The following is a 24,046-nucleotide window of genomic DNA, read 5'->3' as shown; positions in this document are numbered from 1 at the left end:
CAAAGTGGCCAAAAAACAAAAAGAAAATCCTGTTTAAAAAAGAAAGACAGGTACAAAGAGACAATGTCAGCCTGGCCTTACCTCCAGGCCTGGCCAGGGTCTTATCTCTAATACATGGGCCATTCAATGAAACTGGATGTTTAAAAGCAATAACTCACCCCCCACCCCTGGCAAATACATTAAATAAATAAATAAATAAGAATAAACAGGGCTTCCCTGGTGGCACAGCGGCTGAGAGTCCACCTGCTGATGCAGGGGACACGGGTTCGTGCCCTAGTCCGGGAAGATCCCACATGCCACGGAGTGGCTGGGCCCGTGAGCCATGGCCGCTGAGCCTGCGCGTCTGGAGCCTGTGCTCCGCAACAGGAGAGGCCACAACAGTGAGAGGCCCGCATACCGCAAAAAAAAAAAAAATATATATATATATATAAACAAAAAATTAAAAAATAAAAGCGATGGCCATTAAAATCATCAAATTAAATAACTCCCTTCATTCTGATGTGTTTACTTGTTTTTTTAAAACTATAATTTAGCCTTTTACTACTACAAAGAAACAGTGAAATGATCATGAAGATATTCCAGTTCTTTTGATAGAATTCTATCCATTAATTTAAAAACTAGCAATTGAGAATCCCAATTTAGAATAAACTGAAAAATCACAAGAGAAATAGAATTCAGTAAGGTGTTATAATTTACATGCAGAAACCAACAGCCCCTTTCATATTAAATACAAAACAACCAGCCAGGATTCCATCTGCAACAAAACAGAAAAATACCTAGGAATAAACTTAAATCTTTTAAGAGCCATGTAAATAAAATGTTAAGGTACAAAAAAAGTAAATAAATGGAAGAGTAAAAATAAAAATATCAATTCTCACTAATCTATAAATTTCACATGGTAATAAAACAACCTCTTCACACTTTCATGGCATAAGAAAAGGCCAATTTTAAAGCTCACATGGAGGGGGTGCCTTCAAGATGGCGGAGGAGTAAGACGTGGAGATCACCGTCCTCCCCACAAACACATCAAAACTACATCTACATGTGGATCAACTCCTACAGAACACCGACTGAATGCTGCTCTTGATGTACCCTGCACCTGTGGAATACCTGAATAGACAACAAATCATCCCAAAATTTAGGTGGTGGACTTTGGGAGCAACTGTAGACTTGGGGTTTGCTTTCTGCATCTAATTTGTTTCCGGTTATATGTTTATCTTAGTTTAGTATTTACAGCTTATTATCATTGGTAGATTTGTTGACTGATTTGGTTGCTCTCTTCCTTTTTTAATTTATATATATATATAAAAAACTTTCTTTTTTCTTTTTGTGAGTGTGTATGTGTATGCTTCTTCGTGTGATTTTCTCTGTATAGCTTTGCTTTTGCCATTTGCCCTAGGGTTCTGACTGTCCATTGTTTCTTTTTAGTATAGTTTTTAGGGCTTGTTATCATCGGTGGATTTGTTTTTTGGTTTAGCTGCTCTCTTCCTTTCTTTTCTTTTTTCTATTACTTTTTTTAAAATAATTTTTTCTATTTTAATGACTTTATTTAATTAATTATTTAAATTTCATTCTTTCTTTTTTTGTCTCCCTTTTCTTCTGAGCCGTGTGGCTGACAGGGTCTTGGTGCTCTGGCCGGGTAGCAGGCCTGAGCCTCTAAGGTGGCAGAGCCAAGTTCAAGACTATGGTCCACCAGAGACCTCCCAGCCACACATAGTATCAAACGGCGAAAGCTCTCCCAGAGATCTCCATCTCAACGCTAAGACCCAGCTCCACTCAACAACCAGCAAGCTACAGTGCTGGACACCCTATGCCAAACAACTAGCAAGACAGGAACACAACTCCACCCATTAGCACAGAGGCTGCCTAAAATCATAACAAGTTCACAGATACCCCAAAACACACGACCAGACATGGTCTTGCCCACCAAAAAGACAACATCCAGCCTCATCCACCAGAACACAGGCACCAGTCCCCTACACCAGGAAGTCTACACAACCCACTGAACCAACCTTTCACCCTCTGGGAGCAGACACCGAAATCAACGGGAACTACAAACCTGCAACCTGGGAAATGCAGACCCCAACAGAGTAAGTTAAGCAAAATGAGAAAACAGAAAAATACGCAGCAGATGAAGGAGCAAGGTAAAAACCCACCAGACCAAACAAATGAAGAGGAAATAGTCTACCTGAAAAACAATTCAGAGTAATGACAGTAATGACCCAAAATCTTGGAAACAGAATGGAGAAAACAAAAGAAATGTTTAACAAGGGCCTAGAAGAACTAAAGAACAAACAATGATGAACAACACAATAAATGAAATTAAGAATTTTCTCTAAAAGGAATCAATAGCAGAATAACTGAGGCAGGAGAACCGATAAGTGATCTGGAAGATAAAATAGTGAAAATAACTACAGCAGAACAAAATAAAGAGAAAAGAATGAAAAGAATTGAGGCCAATCTCAGAGACTTCTGGGAAAACATTAAATGCACCAACATTCGAGTTATTGGGGTCCCAAAAAGAAGAAGAGAAAAAGAAAGGGACTGAGAAAATATCTGAAGAGATTATAGTTAAAAACTTCCCTAATATGGGTAAGGAAATAATCAAGTCCAAGAAGCGCAGAGAGTCCCATACAGGATAAACCCAAGGAGAAACATGCCAAGACATATATTAATCAAACAATCAAAAATTAAATACAAAGAAAAATATTAAAAGCAGCAAGGGAAAAGCAATAATTAACACACAAGGGAATCCCAAAAGGTTAACAGCTGATTTTTCAGCAGAAACTCTGCAAGCCAGAAGGGAGTGGCAGGACATGTTTAAAGTGATGAAAGGAAAAACCTACAACCAAGATTACTCTACCCAGCAAGGATATCATTCAGATTCGATGGAGAAATTAAAACCTTTACAGATAAGCAAAAGCTAAGAGAATTCAGCACCACCAACCCAGCTCCACAACAAATGCTAAAGGAACTTCTCTAGGCAGGAAACACAAGAGAAGGAAAAGACTTACAATAACAACCCCAAAACAATTAAGAAAATGGTAATAGAAACAGGCATACTTATAATTAAATGTAAATGGTTTAAATGCTCCAACCAAAAGACACAGACTGGCTGACTGTAAACAAAAACAAGACCCATACATATGCTGTCTATAACAGACCCACTTCAGACCTAAGGACCCATACAGACTGAAAGTGAGGGGATGGAAAAAGATATTCCACGCAAATGAAAATCAAAAGAAAGCTGGAGTAGCAATTCTCTTATCAGACAAAATAGACTTTAAAGACTATTACAAGAGACAAAGGAGGACACTACATAATGATCGAAGGATCGATCCAAGAAATATAAGAATTGTAAATATTTATGCACCTAACATAGAAGCACCTCGATACATAAGACAAACGTTAACAGCCATAAAAGGGGAAATCAACAGTAACACAATCATAGTAGGGGACTTCAACACCCCACTTTCACCAATGGACAGATCATCCAAAATGAAAATAAATAAGGCAACACAAGCTTTAAATAATACATTAAACAAGATGGACTTAATTGATATTTATAGGTCATTCTGTTCAAAAACAGCATATTACACTTTCCTCTCAACTGCTCATGGAACATTCTCGAGGATAGATCATATCTTGGGTCACAAATCAAGCCTTGGTAAATTTAAGAAACGTGAAATCGTGTCAAGTATCTTTTCTGACCAAAACGCTATGAGACTAGGTATCAATTACAGGAAAAAACCTGTAAAAAATACAAACACATGGAGGCTAAACAATACACTACTTAATAACCAAGAGATCACTGAGAAAATCAAAAAATTCCTAGAAAGAAATGACAATGAAAACACAACGACCCAAAACTTATGGGACGCAGCAAAAGCAGTTCTGAAAGGGAAGTTTATAGCAATACAATCCTACCTCAACAAACAAGAAACATCCCAAATAAACAACATAACCTTACACCTAAAGCAATTAGAGAAAGAAGAACCAAAAAAAAAAAAAACCCCAAAGTTAGCAGAAGGAAAGAAATCATAAAGATGAGATCAGAAATAAATGAAAAAGAAATGAAGGAAACGATAGCAAAGATCAATAAAACTAAAAGCTGGTTCTTTGAGAAGATAAACAAAATTGATAAACCATTAGCCAGACTCATCAAGACAAAAAGGGAGAAGACTCAAATTAACAGAAATGAAAAACGAGAAGTAACAACTGACACTGCAGAAATACAAAGGATCATGAGAGATTACTACAAGTAACTCTATGCCAATAAAATGGACAACCTGGAAGAAATGGACAAATTCTTAGAAATGCACCACCTTCCGAGACTGAACCAGGAAGAAATAGAAAATATAAACAGACCAATCACAAGCACTGAAATTGAAACTGTCATTAAAAATCTTCCAACAAACAAAAGCCCAGGACCAGATGGCTTCACAGGAGAATTCTAGCATTTAGAGAAGAGCTAACAGCTATCCTTCTCAAAACTCTTCCAAAGTATAGCAGAGGGAAGAACACTCCCAAACTCATTCTACAAGGCCACCATCACCCTGATACCAAAACCAGACAAAGATGTGACAAAGGAAGAAAATTACAGGCCAATATCATTGATGAACATAGATGCAAAAATCCTCAACAAAATACTAGCAAACAGAATCCAACATCACATTAAAAGGATCATACATCATGATCAAGTGGGGTTTATTCCAGGAATGCAAGGATTCTTCAATATATGCAAATCAATCAATGTGATACACCATATTAACAAATGTAAGGAGAAAAATCATACGATCATCTCAATAGATGCAGAAAAAGCTTTCGATGAAATTCAACACCCATTTATGATAAAAACCCTCCAGAAAGTAGACATAGAGGAAACTTACCTCAACATAAAAAAGGCCATATATGACAAGCCCAGAGCCAACATCGTTCTCAGTGGTCAAAAACTGAAACCATCAGGAACAAGACAAGGTTGCCCATTCTCACCACTATTATTCAACATAGTTCTGGAAGTTTTAGCCACAGCAATCAGAGAAGAAAAAGAAATAAAATGAATCCAAATCAGAAAAGAAGTAAAACTGTCCCTGTTCGCAGATGACATGATACCATACGTAGAGAATCCTAAAGATGCTACTAGAAAACTACTAGAGCTAATCAATGCATTTGGTAAAGTAGCAGGATACAAAATTAATGCACAGAAATCTCTTGCATTCTTATACACTAATGATGAAAAATCTGAAAGAGAAATTAAGGAAACACTCCCATTTACCATTGCAACAAAAAGAATTTTAAAAATCTAGGAATAAACCTACCTAAGGAGACAAAAGACCTGTATGCAGAAAACTATAAGACACTGATGAAAGAAATTAAAGATGATACAAACAGATGGAGAGATATACCGTGTTCCTGGGTTGGAAAAATCAACATTGTGAAAATGACTGTACTACCCAAAGCAATCTACAGATTCAATGCAGTGCCTATCAAATGACCAATGGCATTTTTTACAGAACTAGAACAAAAAAATTCACAATTTGCATTGAAACACAATAGACCCCGAATAGCCAAAGCAATCTTGGGAAAGGAAAATGGAGCTGGAGGAATCAGGCTCCCTGACTTCAGACTATACTACAAAGTGACAGTAATCAAGACAGTATGGTACCGGAACAAAACCAGAAATATAGATCAGTGGAACAGGACAGAAAGCCCAGAGATAAACTCACACACATATGGTCACCTTATCTTTGATAAAGGAGGCAAGAATATACAATGGAGAAAAGACAGCGTCTTCCAATAGGTGGTATGGGAAAACTGGACAGTTACATGTAAAAGAATGAAATTAGAACACTTTCTAACACCATACACAAAAATAAACTCAAAATGGATTAAAGACCTAAATGTAAGGCCAGATAATATAAAACTCTTAGAGGAAAATATAAGCAGAACACTCTATGACATAAATCACAGCAAGACCCTTTTTGACCCACCTCCTAGAGAAATGGAAATAAAAACAAAAATAAACAAATGGGACCTAATGAAACTTCAAAGCTTTTGCACAGTTAACCATAAACAAGACGAAAAGACAACCCTCAGAATGGGAGAAAATATTTGCAAATGAAGCAACTGACAAAGGATTAATCTCCAAAATATACAAGCAACTTATGCAGCTCAATATCAAAAAGATAAACAACCCAATCCAAATGGGCAGAAGACCTAAATAGATATTTCCCCAAAGAAGATATACAGATTGCTAACAAACACATGAAAGGATGCTCAACATCATTAATCATTAGAGAAATGCAAATCAAAACTACAGTGAGGTATCACCTCACACCAAGTCAGAATGGTCATCATCAAAAATATCTACAAAAAATAAACGCTGGAGAGGGTGTGGAGAAAAGGGAACCCTCTTGCACTGTTGCTGGGAATGTAAATTGATACAGCCACTATGGAGAACAGCATGGAGGTTCCTCAAAAAACTATAAATAGAACTACCATACAACCTAGCAATCCCCCTACTGGGCATATACCCTGAGAAAACCATAATTCAAAAAGAGTCATGTACCAAAGCGTTCATTGCAGCTCTATTTACAATAGCCAGGACATGGAAGCAACCTAAGTGTCCATCATTGGATGAATGGATAAAGAAGATGTGGCACATATATACAATGGAATATTACTCAGCCATAAAAAGAAACGAAATTGGGTCATTTGTAGCAAGGTGGATGGACCTGGAGACTGTCATACAGAGTGAAGTAAGTCAGAAAGAGAAAAACAAACACCGTATGCTAACACATATATATGGAATCTAAAAAAAAAAAACGTTCTGAAGAACCTAGGGGCAGGACAGGAATAAAGACGCAGACATAGAGAATGGACATGAGGACACGGGGAGGGGAGAGGGTAAGCTGGGACAAAGTGAGAGGGTGGCATGGACATATATACACTACCAAACGTAAAATAGACAGCTAGTGGGAAGCAGCCGCATAGCACAGGGAGATCAGCTCGGTGCTTTGTGTCCACCTGGAGGTGTGGGATAGGGAGGGTGGGAGCCAGATGTAAGAGGGAGGATATATGGGGATGTATGTATATGTATAGCTGATTCACTTTGTTATAGCAGTGAATAGCAGAAACTAACACACCATTGTAAAGCAATTATTCTCCAATAAAGATGTTTAAAAAATAAAGTTTACATGGAAAAATAAGAGAATAAAATAGCAAAAAAATAATATTTTTTTGGCTGTGCTGTTAGGCATGTGGGATCTCAGTTCTCCAACCAGGGATCGAACCCATGCCCCCTGCATTGGAAGCATGGAGTTTTAACACTGTACCACCAGGGAAGTTCCACCCACCCCCCGCAATTTTTTTATAAAGAGTAATTGTGGAGAAAGGCAATGGCCTACCAGGAAGGTAGCATAAATATTTAATATAAGCACCAAGTACAATGAAGTAGTAAAGAGTTCAGATATATGAAAGTTTACTGCACAATAAGCATGAATCATTCAAGAAATGTTTGTGATAATTGTCATTTAGTCAGGAATAAAAAAAAGTTGGACTCCCACCTTATTCCTTACACCAAAAAAATTACAGCAGTGCCAACAATTTAAATGCAAAGAACAAAATCATCTGGCTACAGACAAAAAAACTGAATCAAGAAACAAATAACAATGGGAAAAATATTTGCAATATAGACAATTTCCAAGATCAAAACAAACCAAACAACAAATAGGTAAAAAATGGAATGAATGAGTTCACAGAAATTACTCCTGAACAAATGAAGACTCATTCATACCTCAAAATAAATCACAAACTGAAACTTTTCATGGATAAGATCAAAAGGTTTCGAAAATACAGTCTTGTGTTTAAAAGGATACAGAAACAAATAGCAACCTCCTCCTTTTGTTTGAAAAAGTGTAAATTGATACATCCTCTACAGAAAGCAATTTCAACAAAATGCATATTTCTCTTTGACCCAGCAATTCCTCTTACAGAATTTTATCCTGTAGATATACATGCACATGTGGGAAAAGATATGCTATTTCAACAGCAAAAGATCAGGAAAAATCTATATATCAAACCAAATCGATTTAATGGAGCATTATCTAGCAACTGGAAGAAATACTGTTTATTGAGAAAAAAAAAAAAAACCAAGATATATATAACATGCTACCATTTGAGTTGCTTAAAGGCGGAAAATAGGACATATATATATACTCTATGTCTTTGTACATGTAACTGAATCTGCAAGACACACAAGAAACTTATGGGTGACTGCCTCTGAGGTGTCTCTGAAGAGATGAGGAGATGGGGGAAGGAGCTGGGTTTACATTCCACTTTTCAATCATGATCTATCAAGTAAATACACTCTTTTTTTAAAAGGAAAGTCTTATACTCTATTTCTTCTTCACTTTCCCACCCCAAAAGTATCCTGGCTTACACATCAAAAAAGGAAAATTAAATTATCCCCTTTGCCACAATATCCAAAACTACACATATAACTTTTACTAAAGTATGAGAAATATGAAAATGATACACACTTCTCTTCCTTTGCTCACCTATTTATTATTCATAAGTAGCTAAGTCATGTGTTAAGTCATCTATTTTAAGCTACAATTGAAAAGGAGCATTATGAAAGTAATAGCAGCTGTGTGAATAATCAATTTCTAATCACAACACTCTTCTCAACTCCCAGAAATCAGTTCTAACTCGTGGCAAAGGTGCTCACCTCCACCATGGCTTAACACCAAGGCTGCAGCACGTCAGGAATAAAATAACCAGATTAAGGAAGAACAGGACAAGAAAATGGGGGGGTGGGGGCGAGGTGAGTGTATAATAGCAGCAAAACAATAGTAATCTTTACAATGAATCATGAACTTTTTTTTTTTGGCCACGCCTTGCAGCTTGTGGTATCTTAGTCCCCCAGAGATCGAACCCGAACCCTCAGCAGTGAAAGCACGGAGTCCTAGCCACTGGACCTCCAGGGAATTCCCTAAACTATCTTTTTATAGTTTTAATAAAGGCAATAATTCTCTCCTGGCAAGAAAATGTGCATTCACAGAAGCCCTTTATTTTTTATTCCACTTGAAAATGGAACATTTACATTGATTTTCTACTGAGTCCTAGGAATAGCAAAACTGTAAAAAGAATAAGAAAAAACCCAACATGATAGCAACGTCCCTCAATAATAAATTTCCCCGAGCCATTTACAAGCACTCAAATGACAGGATTCATCAGTAAGACAATCCTCAAATACTGAGCTTCTTTGGGCTCTTCTTACAGAGACACTAAAGTAAATATAACGCACCAAACAGTTTAGATACTATTTTGTACCAACACAAAAACATCAAGTCACTATATGCTTGTTAATTAAATCATAATAGGACTCTACACAGACATGCAACCACAAGAAAGAAAATCAGTTATTCTATTCAAATATTAACATTTATTTATTTCCCAAATGCCTTTGATCAACAGAGCAGTACTTCTGCAAAGCTATTATGAACCAACTAAACTTAATACTCCTGCAGAGAAGCTCAAGGCATCTCACCTAACACTGCTAATTTATTAATTTGTCTTCTTTGCTATAAAGTTTCATGTTTTTCTAACATTCGATTACCTAAAAACCAATTATAGGTTCAACTCGCAATCTGTTTTAATCTAAGGATCCGAAAATAATCTTAAAGGAAATGTATTTTAAAATGTCAAAAGATGCAATTTACTAAGCATTAGACTGTTTAGTCTAAACCATTTCCTATAAACTCAGATAAAAGAATTCAACTGTAAAATATAATCACAACCTGTTATAGTAATGTATTTAATTTTCTATTTTGCTAACCAAAGCTGACTAAATCCAGGGACTAAATAAGCTGAACTGTGGCTATTTGCAGGTTATGAACTGTGAAATGTAAAAGGTGCTATAAATAATACACACAAAAAAAGCGTACAAAGAAATTGGAAAGAGAGTCAGCTTGCTTAGGATTAAGGATGTTTGGGATGTACAGGGAAGGCCTGAATTTAAAATGGAGAAAATGCTGTTTGCTAATTTGAGAAGATTCATTGATGGACACAAACGGAGTCAGAACACACATGTATCTGAGAATACAACATGCCTGCAAAGGATGATTTCAGAAGGGCTCAACTGCACCCAATACAATATAGAGATGCTCACTACAGGATGCAGAGGAAAGGAGGACAGGCGGGAACAGGGGCTGAAAGTAAAGAGCTGAATTATTTGTTTCCAAATCTGACACATCTCTAATGCAATTTTAGAAAGTTATTTTGCTCTACCGATTCACTTAAAAGAAATGAAGAATTATATAAAGCATTAATTAAATATATTAGCCTAATAAGTAGAACACTTCTCCCTTACCCTTCTTTCCAGCTTTCCTAATGGACACCTTTTTTGCCTCCCCTGATCTAACCTGATAAAAACTAAGCTTTTAACCTACACTGATCTTTGAAACAAAGCTCTGCTTATTGCAAAATTTCTCTAGGGCAAGGACCCACAACTTTCATCAGGTTGTTAAAGGAGACAGTGACAACAGCTTTTAAATAATTTATTTCAAGACTCCCCTAACCCTAACCACTGCAACAGAGAAAGAACAAAACTACCTTGTGCCATTTACTCCCTTCCCTAATCCTATTCAACTTGGCTTCTAACCCAGTGAAAAGTTACAAATACAGGAGAGAAAAAGAGCACCTCCTGTGCTTAACTGTGGAGTCCCCATCCTGTACCGTGCCAATCATAGTTCTAGAGTCCTCTTTCTGACTTCAGGATTATAGGACTGCCACTATCCTTGAAGATCCTAGAATAATTTCTGAAGTCCTAGGTATAAAATTTAGAAGCTAAACTCTCTCCTGAGCAGAGTTTCATAACTTTCTTCCTACTTTAATGTGTCAAACCCCAAAGAGTGCCTCATTTTTTTCCCCTTAATTAATAAGATGTTTAGGGACTTCCCCGGTGGTCCAGTGATTAAAGACTCTGTGCTTCCACTGCACAGGGTGCAGGTTCGATCCCTGGTCTGGGAACTAAGATCCCACATGCCTCGAGGTACAGCCAGGAAAAAAGAAAAAAAAAAAAGATGTTTAGGACTTCCCTGGTGGTGCAGTGGTTAAGAATCCGCCTGCCAATGCAGCAGACATGGGTTTGATCCCTGGTCCAGGAAGATCCCACATGCCATGGAGCAAGTAAGCCTGTGCGCCACAACTACTGAGCCCACACTCCACAACTACTGACACCCCCCATAAGCTCTAGGGGCCTGCGAGCCACAACTACTGAAGCCCTCGCACCTAGAACCCGTGCTCCGCAGCAAGAGAAGCCAACGCAATGAGAAGCCCGGGCACCACAACGAAGAGTAGCCCCTGCTCGCAGTAACTAGAGAAAGCCCGCGTCCAGCAACAAAGACCCAACACAGCCAAAAAAAAAAAGATGTTTAAGAAGCAACATAAAAATCTACAAATAATATCATCATTAATTATTAAGACATGCAAACAATCATCTATTTGTGGAAAAGGGTGACTCAAGACTAGCAATGGGAGAGGCCTATACCAGCAATGAAATTGGATCTGTGGCCCTAGGAACTGCCCTTAGGTCTAGGTGACTTGTTTCCCCAACTGTCAAGTAAGGACCAATGCCACACACATTTTCCACATTCACAAAGCACTGCTCAGCTCTGTTCTTATTTGAATCATTTTTGTTATTTCTATGTTAATCACTGATTGTCAACAACTGTTAATGCTGAAATCCAATTTTACAAAGTGTAAGGGCTACTGACAGTAATGACCCATTCTGATATTTTAAAAATTGGTTTTCAGGGCTTCCCTGGTGGCGCAGTGGTTGAGAGTCCGCCTGCCGATGCAGGGGACGCGGGTTCGTGCCCCGGTCCGGGAAGATCCTACATGCTGTGGAGCAGCTGGGCCCGTGAGCCATGGCCGCTGAGCCTGTGCGTCCGGAGCCTGTGCTCCGCAACGGGAGAAGCCACAACAGTGAGAGGCCCGCTTACCGCAAAAAAAAAAAATGTTAGGTACATGTATACATGTAATACATAGAAACCACCTTTATAACATATCAAAAAACATCTACCGAGCACCTGCTGTGTACAGAAACACTGGGGAATTCAGGCATTAGAAAAAAATAACAACAAAACCCATCTCTGTCTCCTGGTTAAATGCATTTTAAAGGGTAGAAGGGGTCCATAAGGAGAAAAACCAGGGCAGCAGTTATGGATGATATGAACCGTTATGTAACATAAGGCCTCTCTGATCTCCGAAGTTCTGACAGCAAGTCCTCTGTTTCTGACAGTGCTCAGAAATGACTTTCTTCAGGAAGGGCACCTGACCTGGCCCTGGAAAGAAGGGTGGAACTTAAGACAAAAGAATGACAACATGGCTGGGGTGGGTGTCCTATACAATGGAGCATGGTGTACAGTGAGCTCAGTGAATAATGGGTAAAAGAGCTTGACTAGAATAATGAAAGGTTCACGTAGAGCAGAGAAAGAGATAAGAGACTGGCAAGCTAACCAAAATATGCATGACTCTGAATGTCAGGAATTTGGAATCTGTTCACAGGACAATGGTAAGCAATGGAAGAGTTTGGTTTGGTGTCTGTATGTTGGGTATGAAGATGTGCAAAGTAATGCTTTAAAATAGTTTGGGGGACTTCCGTGGTGGTCCAGTGGTTAAGATTTTGCCATCCAATGCAGGGGGTGCAGGTTCGATCCCTGGTCGGGGAGCTAGGATCCCACATGCCACGGGGCCAAAAAACCAAAACATTAAACAGAAGCAACATTGTAACAAATTCAATAAAGACTTTAAAAATGGTCCACATCATAAAATAGTTTGGGAGCAAGGTATACAAAGGCTACAATGCAAGGAAGACACTGAAGGGGAGCTAAGGATGTAATAGTGAGATGAAATAGTCCATACATCCAAACTATTCAAACTATTGAACATTGAATATTTTCATCCTTGAAATAGTCCAAGGATGAAATAGTGAGATTAAACTAAAGTGGGTGTAGGAGCAACATGAGAAAGCAGTAACCAATGCATGAATGACTCCATAGTTCTTCAGTTCTAAAATTCATATTTAACATTTCTGAATCAGTATGCATTTACTAATCAGTATGTACATATAACACAGTGATGTAGGTATAACTATTATGCCATTTTACAAAGAACCAGAGGCAAAGAACCAGAACTTGCCTAAAGTTAGGTAGCTGGTGAAAGACAGAAGTGAATCCTCCACAGCTTAACTCAAGCTCTTAACCACTGCCTTATCTGTCCCTACTCATAACCAGTCTATCACCTTTCCCTTACGTGGATGATACCAATCTTCTGGGTCTAGGAAGACTGAAAATACAATGGAATATATATACAATGGAATAATACTCAGCCATTTTTAAAAAATGAAATTTTGCCATCTGCACAACATGGATGGACCTGGAGGGTATTATGCTTAGTAAAACAACTCAGAAAAGACAAACACGGTATGATATCACATATATATGGAGTCTAAAAAATAAAACAAAGGAATGAACATAAAAAAAAAAGAAACAGACTCAGAGATATAGAGAACAAACTAGTGGTTACCAGTGGGGAGAGGGAAAGGGGGATGGGAAATAGAGGTAAGGGGATTAAAAGGGACAAAGTATTATGTATAAAGTAAATAAGCTACAAGGATATACTGTACAGCAAAGGGAATATAGCTAATATTTTACAGTAAAGTTTTGTTTTATATATAAATTTATTTATTTATTTTTGGCTGCATTGGGTCTTCGTTGCTGTGTGCAGGCTTTCTCTAGTTGTAGTGATTGCAGAGCACAGGCTCTAGGTGTGCGGGCTTCAATAGTTGTGGCACACGGGCTCAGTAGTTGTGGCTTGCAGGCTCTAGAGCACAGGCTCAGTAGTTGTGGCACACGGGCTTAGCTGCTCCACGGCCTGTGGGATCTTCTCGGACCAGGGATCGAACCTATGTCCCCTGCACTGACAGGCGGATTCTTAACCACTGTGCCACCAGGGAAGTCCTACAGTAACTTTAGATGGAGTATAATCTACAAAAATTTTGAATCACTATGTTGTACACCTGAAACTAATATTGAAAATCAATTATAACTCAATAAAAATAAATAAGTTTTTTTTTCTTTCAAGTTTTAGGTCTCATTAACACTCCACATATAGAGTAAAACCTGCTCAACAGCCAACTCCAAGGCCCTCCAGGGAGCCGGAGACCTTTTAACACACTGTTTACAAAAATCAAGCACCTCGACAGGCTTCACTGTGAGCTGGCACATAATTTCCTTTTACCAAAATAATGCATGTTCAGCTATTGCTAAAGTTAATTCTTGTCCCTTTCTCTCTTAATCCTCCATTTCTTTTTTTTTTTAATTTTTATTTTATATTGGAGTATGGTTGATTAACAATGTTGTATTAGTTTCGGGTGTACAGCAAAGTGATTCAGTTATACATACAATACATGTATCTATTCTTCAAATTCTTTTTCCATTTAGGTTTTTACAGAGTATTGAGCAGAGTTCCCTGTGCTATACAGTAGATCTTTGTTGGTTATCTATATTAAATACAGCAGTGTGTACATGTCAATCCCAAACTCCCTTTCTCTAACCCTACTTGTCATAACCTTTCATTTTCATTTGGCAACCCCAATACCCACATCACCTAATATAAAAGGGAAAAATAAGGAGGCAGGATTTCCAACTGAAAATATATCAAGAGAGTTAACATCCTTAACTGCCTTCCTCCTCTGCCTAGCCAGAAAAGTAAGATAATTATTTAGTATAGTTATGAGGGGAAGGGGAGTATAGTATTAACTATTCAAAGTTATGTACCAATTGTTTGAAATGGGAATAAATAGCATGAGAAACGAGGTAGGTTTCAGGTCTTACCTTAAAATACACCAAATTCCCTATTTATACTGTGGGGGGGAAAGTATCAGGAAATGTTGAGGAGAAAATAAATTTTCTTGAAAGTAAGCTATTATCACACCATCTAAACCAACTCACCCTTAGCTAGCTTAATATAGAACAGAAATTACAACAGATATTTAAACATCAGTGTAACATTTATTCTTCCTGTGGTTACAGGAAAATTATTTTTATGAGTCTGTATAAGAAAGACATATGCATTCTGTCTCACATTAGAGTTTTATGTAACATACATGCACAAATTTAAATTCACCTCCTCTGGGATTACAATGTTCTCCAATGACAGACAACATGGTTGATTACAGTATATGTACATAATCAAGGTTTTCCAAAAACAGTCATCAGCCAAACGCTGTTAATGTTTCTGTCCAATGATGAGACATTAACCATGTATTTCAATTTGACAAAGGCCCAAAAAAAGTCATCAGCCAGACACTGTTAATGTTTCTGTCCAATGATGAGACATTAACCATGTATTTCAATTTGACAAAGGCTAAGTTTATCAGTTAGCCTTATTCCCTTTCTACTGGGGTGAAGATAGTCTAGTGGTTAAGAAAACCAGCTGGAATCAGGCATGGATTTGAATCTGGTTCTCTTACACAGATATGTTATCTTAGGCAAGTTTATCTAATCTCTTTGAACCTGTTTCCTCTATTGTAAAATCCCTGCCTGTTAGGTTGATATGAAGATTAATATTAATAAGAGTTAACATTTATCAAGTGTTTATTGAGTAAATGGCACTGTTCTAAGTACCTTACATAAAAGCTACTTTTAAATCACTCTATGAGGCAGCAGTATTATTCTCCTCACTTTACAGACGAGGAAGCTAAGGCACTGAGAGAATTAGGTGGGCCCAAATACCTAAAGCTATTAAGTGGAGGAGCCAGGGCTCAAACTCACTTGAACCCTACCTCTTAACTCCTATCAACATGCTAACTTAATGTATCAATATTTAAATACCTCTGCACAGTGCTTGACCCACAGGAAGCATTCAATAAAAATTAGTTATTGTGATCATTAAAAACTAGAGCCTCAGGACTTTCCTGGTCGCACAGTGGTTGAGAATCTGCCTGCCAACGCAGGGGACATGGGTTCGAGCCCTGGTCTGGGAAGATCCCACATGCCGCAGAGCAACCAAGACCGTGTGCCACAACTACTGACCCTGCGTGCTCAACTACTGAGCACATGTGCTGCAACTACTGAAGCCCACCCGCCTAGAGCCCGTGCTCCACAACGAGAAGCCACCAGAATGAGAAGCCCATAGAGGGCAACGAAGAGTAGCCCCTGCTCGCCGCAACGAGAGAAAGCCTGTGCACAGCAACGAAAACCCAACGCAGCCAAACAAATAAATTAACTAATGGATCAATTAAAAAAATAACAAAAAAAAAAAAAACTAGAGCCTCACATACGTCTCTACATATTGGTTGCCCCAGTTATTACCCTTTTAAGAGTCAGTAAAGACGGGACAGACTCAGATAGCAAGGTGAAGAGGAAGAATGGCTTTCAGAAATAATTTTAGTAATTAGACGGTTTTGTAAGTGTAACTTTAGCAAGTTATCAAAAAAATGATGGGAAAGCAGTTTTAACAATAAAGTCCATAGGGAAAAGCACACACACACAAAAAACCCTCAAGTAATGATAATGAACAAAGTGAGGACTAGAAAACGAATATAAAAAACAGGCAGAAACACCACTCCTGCCTGCTTCGGTGCCCTCGTGTACTCAAAAATGAATCAGAGCTTTTTCAAAGCCTGAAGAAACTTTAGCAACATTAGAAGTGCTATGTCTTAGACAGTCACCTTACTGCAGAGGGACCCAAACCTGGATACAAGCACATAAAACAAGTGGCTCAGGTCCCAACAGTTGCCACACTGTGTTTGTAAACTGCCCCGGATCCTTATGGAAAAGAAGACTGTAATTTCATTCTGCAAACATGAAATTAACGCCCACAGAGGGTAAGTGACAGCATAAGGTCAAGCAACTAGTATCACAACTAGGACAAAAACACAGATTTTCCTGAGCCATGTTCAATAAATTTTCTTTCCACTAAGCACTAATTAAGATAGTGCAGTGAGACATTTCTTAAAAAGTACCCTACCTCAACTAATTGTTAGCAGCAGGATGACTTGGTAACCAATTTTAATTAAAATTTTTTTCCTGAAGAAAATGATCATTCTTGTTTATCACTGTATTCTCCCTGTGCCTATATTACTTCATTGCACTAATAATATCTGTTGAATAAACTAAGCCCTAAGCCATCACCCTCACTGTAACCTTAGAAGTTACAATAAAGCCCCAAATCATTAAATGAACTTCATTTATCCTTAAGACCACTCTCTATAAAATGTCTAGCTCACAAGGCCTATTTTTATTTCATAGCCTATTATACAAAACCTTCACTATAGTCTGAAAAAAGTATATTATATGCAATTATAACTATATAAAATTTAAAATTCAAGGACAAGCATAAGGGCAATTCCCCACACTTAAGAAAATAACTCAAAAATTTCTAGCTTTTTGCTGAATGAATCCTTCTCTGCTCCTATGCAGTTTTAGTAACTTAACTCTATGTTAAGGCTACTTGGTATTAACAGTCCCCTACAAGAAGCTTGAAAAGCCAAATGAACTTCACCACCTCTATCAAAAAACAAACAGCACCAAGAACTATTATTCAGTCTTCACTGCCTATGTCTCTTACCCATACAACTTAATTTTTCTCCTATGACGACTAAGGAAACTGGGTAGATTCAGAGGGAGCAGATCCTGGCCTATTAATGCGTAGTAAAAAGAGCCACAGGGAAATCTCCCATTACAAAAATATAAGCACACATACATCTAACCATCAATGGAAAGCCACCCTGTGCTTTCAAGTACCACTTCCAACAATATTCTACAATCAATAAGAGGCCAAATAAAACAGCAATGGAGAACAGTGAGACTAAAGTTACGTTAAGATTTTGGGAATGAAGATTGCTAATTCAACCACAACAACTGTTATGTCTGACAAACCAAACCTCCCACTCACCTTCTCCCTTCAACACACACACACACACACACACACACACACACACACACGACAGTACTCACATTACGAAAGTATTTGTCCAAGTTGGTCTTGTTTTAGCAAGGAGGAAACATGTCTGTGAAATATCTGGTGGGCCAGGAATCATGTGACATTAAATGGCAAGCAGAGAAACCAGCACATAAATTATTTATCAGGAAAGCTCCCATCCTGCCACCAGCCTCCATGTTTCTGTTTTACAGAAACACTAACTGAGAAACATATATTCAACTTTTTTTCTACACCTACCTTTTTGTTTTTCAGTAATATGACAAATGGCCAAAAGTTTATTGGGACATAGGATTGAAGAAAGAGATAAATATCTAAGTCATTATTTTAACAGTTTCCAGCTGTTAAAATAACGTTGTCGTCTTTCATCACAACTGTTGTCTTTCATCACAACTTTCAAGAATCCCACAAAATTCATTTAGCTTCATTATTCCTTAACTGTTTTACAGTAAAAGAGCAGTCTGCACCATGTTTATGGAAATATCCAGGCAGAACAGCTCTGTCCTCTGCAACTAAGTACATTATGTCCTTCCAGAGACTGCTTCTACTATTTATACCTAATCATGGGTTGTGGCTCACTGGCCCAAAGACCAGCATCCTAGGACTCCTAAACGACTGTCATTTCTCTAATGTATACACAGATCTTCCTTGACTTACACTGGGGTTACTGCCCGATAAGCCCATCATAAGTTGAAAGTATTGTAAGTCAAAACTGCATTTAATACACCTAACCCACTGAACATTATAGCTTAGGCTAGCCTACCTTAAATATGCTCAGAACACTCACATTAGCCTACACTTGGGTAAAAATCATCTAACAAAAGCTTATTTTACAATAAAGTGCTAAATATCTCATGTAATTGATTGAATACTGTACTGGAAGTGAAAACAGAAAGGTTGTATGGGCACAGAACGGCTCTTTACCCTACTGACCCTGTGGCTGACTGGGAGCTGCAGCGTGCTGCCCAGTGTTACAAGAGTAAGGTACCCAGGAAAAGATCAAAATTTGAAATACGGTTCCTACTGAATGCGTATCACTTTCATAACATCTTAAAACTGAACCACCTTAAGTCGGGGACTGTCTGTAGTTGGGGCTTCAGCAGCGCTCTGGAGTTTTGTAGCTAATCTTAGTTTTCCAGGAAAATTAGTAAAGTCATAATTGGGAAGAGGGGTGATAAGTAAACAATCTTCATAGAGCTCCTTGCTCCTTCTCTTAAACAACTCAAGTCAGGAGTTGTTTATAGTCATTTTAAAATACAAAGGAAAACAGTGATTGGGCAGCCTTGTCTAACATAAACCCATCCTTGCACCCTAGGCAACCTACTTCTAGAACACAACGTGTGGACTGTGCCCTACACTATGCCTATCATGATTAATTTGAAGTAAAACAAACAAGTTACCTTAATTTAAAAGTTCATTATTTACCTGACTAGATTTTAAATTACTGATGCCACCCTCCCATTCTCAGGAGCGGAGACTGACATCCTTTCTAATGTCATCAGGGAAACAAGGCATGTGTAGAAAAGGCCTATGTCTGGATTAGGACAAATCAAGTTTGAATCTCTGAGTTTAGTCACTTCTCAGCAGTTTAAAATTGGCCAAATCTCAACTTCTGCTTCAGTAAAATATGTATAAAACGCCACTTGTCTCAAAAGATAGAGTGGAGGATGAAAGGGGATAGGTAATGTGAAGCGCCCCAATACCTAAGTAGTGCCAATATTTACAGTGCCTTGAAGCAACACTTTCTGGAAGCCTCCTTTGTAAGTGCCAAACACATTTTAGGTACTTTTTCATGTCTTAAGTCTTCGGAAATCCTTTAAGCATTTTCCCCATTTCTCTGTTTTAAAGAGGTTAAATAACTACACAGGTCACAGAAGTGATGAGTACTAATTCAAGCCCAGGTTTTTCTGACTCCAAACAGAGTACGCTCTGTCTACTGTGTGCCTTCCATGGCTACTTGTGAAAACACATGCTTCTCTCAGTGGTTTCAACTGGAAAAGTTAGAATTGAGCAGTTTGTAAACATCATAAATTCCAAAGTGAACAATGATTTTTAGATTTTAATCAAGCCTACCATCATAGTTAAGGTTTACTATCTAAAGGACCACAACCATTTCAATAGTTGTCCTTATACTGAAACCATTATTTACAAAATCCACGTCATCAAAGGTAAACCATGGTATGGCTTGTAATATGATACTTAGCTTTAACCAACGACCAAGGCTACTGTTGAAACCATTCCAAGAGGCCTTGGTGGCACTTGATTCATTCAGGGATTTAGTGCTTGCTATATAAATAGCACTACTTACAGTAAATCCTTGTAAAAGTCCAAGACAAGCCTACCATGTAATAAATTTCACATTTCATTTGTACTCAAGATTAAAGCCCTAAGTAGTACACAATCTACAATTCTTATGTCATATAAAAATAATTTCATTAATATTGTATAAATTGTACCACCTCACAAACTAGTCAACTGACCAAATTTGTAAACCATTAATAAAAACTTCTGGCAGAAAACTTAAGGTTTAATTCTTCAATACTCCACAAGACAGATATAGGACTACTTCTTATAACCCCATATTAAATCATAAATATATTCCAAAAATTAAATTCCAATAGAGGTTATGTCCTAAGCTTACAAAGCAGATAATTTATAATTGTGGTTTTAAGGCTCTTTTTGAAGAACACTTTTAAGCCTTTCCCTCCAAAACTGTGACTATGCCTATGCATATACAGACACCTATGCATTCTACATAAGGTACTCCATTAAAGTCCATCTATAGCTCCCCTCAATTTATAGGAAATTCACCAACCCCAGATAACAACTCCTTATTTAGGAAGTTATGTACAGTATTTACAGTTTTAAGAGATTTTTCTCCTAGTTTTTAAACAGTATGGTCCTTGAGGAATTTACATTTATCAGCTCAAAATTTTTATTTACTCACAACTTTACATTAAAATAACACTTCTAAATCTTTTAAATTCCTGCAACACTAAAAAACAACAACAACAAAAACTGGTGTCCTTTGTCCACTATTATTAAGAGTGCTCACAAGATGTGTGGCCCTGAACTAGGGGTGGCAAAGAAGAGAATTCCATGATACTGTCAAGGCTGGTGACCTTGAGAAGTTTACAGTCTCCTTGTACAGTCTGTTCTATTAAAAAAAAAAACCCTCCTTCCACAATTTACCAACCATTTTGCACAAATAGGTGTGGCCTCTAAACTGAAACCTTTAAATGGATAGGAAAAGGAAGACTGTAGAAAAAAGAACCGGAAAACAGATTCAGAGAAATTAAAGGAAAAACATGACCAAAGGATCAAATTTTCCAGCAACACATACCTAAGAATATGTTTGATTTACCACATATACCTAGTTTTTAAAAACCTATAGCCAATTCCACAAGAATTGTGGAACTGGGAATTAAAAAAAAAAAAAGATTTAGACATAATTACTAACTCAATAGAATTGATAAAATGACACAACTTATACAATGATTTTACCGAAAAAAATGGTACTGCGAACTATTAAGACAGCAAAAAATTTAAGCAGATGGGGAAGAAAAAAATATATGGCAGTTATGCCATACACTCCCACTGTCACACCCATGGCAGACATCACTAATTAATCATGCAATCCTTTCCCCCTACTGAGCTTAATTTCTTCCAAAATAACCTTCCAGTAGAAATCAGGGTGGGCATTATAACTGAACCTATTTGTTGTCCTTGATAGCTATTTTTTAAATACTGTTCAATTAAGCGAAGAACCAAAAATTTATGTATTTAATGTTCAATGAATTTATAACAGACTTCATTTAGAGTTTTTCCCAAAACAAAATACTCTTTAAAAGTTTAAATTTTCTCTGTTGAAGAGAATAAAACATTATGGTCAATATAACCTTAATTAGGAAAAATACTCTTATTCAAAAAAGTACATGTGTTCTAGAAAACTGTAATAAACTATATTTTTCAGCAGCCTTCATTTTTGACCCAGTTTGAATGAAATAACCAGAAATAATTATTTTTTCTGAGTATCAGTAAAGTTAAAAGCAGACATACCTACATCATTCAGGGATTAAAACATAGAAAGTTTTTAAAAAAAGGATAACATATACCTGTAAAATGAATAAGCGAAAGAAGCACTAACTTTGTTCTTGCAGTTTAAAAGAAATACTGGTCACTATTAAAACTCTAAAGAGAATGTGACCATTTTAAGATTTGTCACTTCCTTCCAGAAAGGATTTAAGGTAGAACACTGACTCCAGAAATGAGATGATAAAAAGGGAAATAAAAACAGATTCCTGGAACTACAGGATCATACTATGATGGGTGATGTTTAGCATAAAGTAAACTAACAGAAGTCAAAACCTGGATTCACTCTTAAGTTTTAAGAGAGCACTGCGGGATAAGCGATAAAGTATTACTTCCTAAATCCTTAAGTCTAGCAAAGACTTCATAATATTCTATGAAGAAACCAGAAGGCTCCAGCTTCCTAGCACTAATAGGATTCAAGTAGTACATAAACATAGGCAAGGCTGACAGATGACAACACAATGTCAGCAATATAAACACGATAAAAGGGGGCATTTCCCCACCCCAACTCCAACCTCAATTGATACTAATACTAAAAATAATAAATTGCTTTGAGAACGAGAGTACTTCTTTAGTAGTTTTTTCAGCAGAAGCTGATAAGTACACATGACCTCAAATTATACGTATCTTTTCCACATCGTAGAGCTCCCTGTGTATAACCATTCAGACCTTTTCCCATTGTTTCCTGTTATTTTAAAGATTCGTTTGAAAAAGTGTTTGCACTACTTTTACTTCTCAAGTCCAAAAGCATAATAAACATTCCTGCCCAGGGCCTTTTTTTCTCCCTAAAACAAGAGTGAAACATGAGCTCTCTTTAAAGACTTGCTATTTTCCTAGAATGTGTATAAAACCTTTCAAAGTCCATTTGCATCCAATTGTCAGTAGGGGCTTTTTCATTTGGACAGGCCACTCATCTGGAGGAAAATGATTTGCAGATTTGCCTAAGTTGCCAAATCACATATGGAGACAAAAAACTGACCGTTTTTGCTCCATAAGACAAACCATTTTGAATAAATGAACATGACGCCAGGAAAGTACGGTTAATAATCTGGGTAATTATTGCTGGAAACAACTTAAGGGACAAAGAGAAATGCTCATTTAGCTTATACTTATGGGACAGCTTTCTGCTAAATGGCTTTAATCTTATTACCTGTACTTAGTAGCAAACAGAGCACTTTATAGAATCTATGTGATAAGTGGGAGGCAGAAATCTAAAGACTTATCAAAGTTCCTTCAGAGAGCAAACTAAGGAAAGCCACGGTTTTCCCCACTATTTAAAGGAATAAAGGGGGAGATAGGTCAGGAGCCATTCCTTTTCCCTTGTCTAGCTAGAAACACAAGCGCCCCAAATGCGCACAACCTAGACCGAGGCTCCAGCCTCCGGCACTGAGGAGGAACCAAAAGCAATGAGTGGAGCCCAGACTACGTTCTTACCTCCTGGATGCGCTTCCTGGCCCGCTGAAGCACTTCTTCGTAGCCCTTCTGCCGCAGCTCGCTAAGGCTTTCGTAATACTCCTCTGGGTCATCGGTCTCGGTGAAGAGTACCTGGGAGAGGATCTTCCAGCCACAGGTGTCCAGGCCGTGACCCAGGTAAACCTGTAGCTGGTAACACAGCGTGTCTATCTCCTGCTCGGTCATCTCCGGGGCGCCCCCGAACAGCACCGTCCACATGCCCGAGGGCTCCTCGGGGAACACAGGCAGGCACGGCTCCAGCTGCGAGTTCACAGAGCACAGCTGCTGGTGCACCGCGCGCAGATCCTGGAAGGAGAAGAGCCCGGCCCAGCTGCACTCCTCGGCCGGGGACTCCAGCTCGGCGGCGGGCTGCGGCTGCTCAGCGTCCGAGAGCGCCAGCGCCGCCGGGTCCGCCTCGTCTTCTCTCACCATTTCCAGCACCTCGATCTCCTCGGTGACCGTCCCGCAGGCGCTCACTACCCGCACCGACGAC

At 38.1% G+C, this 24,046-nt stretch overlaps 1 protein-coding gene across 1 annotated transcript in view; it reads right to left on the bottom strand.

Annotated features, from left to right (window-relative positions):
• Positions 1 to 24,046, bottom strand: part of JMY (junction mediating and regulatory protein, p53 cofactor) — a 71,670-nt gene that overhangs the window by 46,862 nt on the left and 762 nt on the right. The window contains exon 2 of the mRNA XM_024755696.1: positions 23,536 to 24,046. This exon is cut by the window's right edge and continues 33 nt beyond it. Within this exon, the coding sequence (XP_024611464.1) occupies positions 23,536 to 24,046 (511 nt within the window). The remainder of the gene's footprint in view (positions 1 to 23,535) is intronic.

Source organism: Neophocaena asiaeorientalis, unplaced genomic scaffold (genome assembly GCF_003031525.2).
Source record: "Neophocaena asiaeorientalis asiaeorientalis breed wild unplaced genomic scaffold, Neophocaena_asiaeorientalis_V1.1 scaffold37, whole genome shotgun sequence".
Taxonomy (NCBI): domain Eukaryota; kingdom Metazoa; phylum Chordata; class Mammalia; order Artiodactyla; family Phocoenidae; genus Neophocaena; species Neophocaena asiaeorientalis.
Note: the sequence above shows the minus strand (reverse complement) of the source record. Positions and strands in the feature narration are given on the sequence as shown.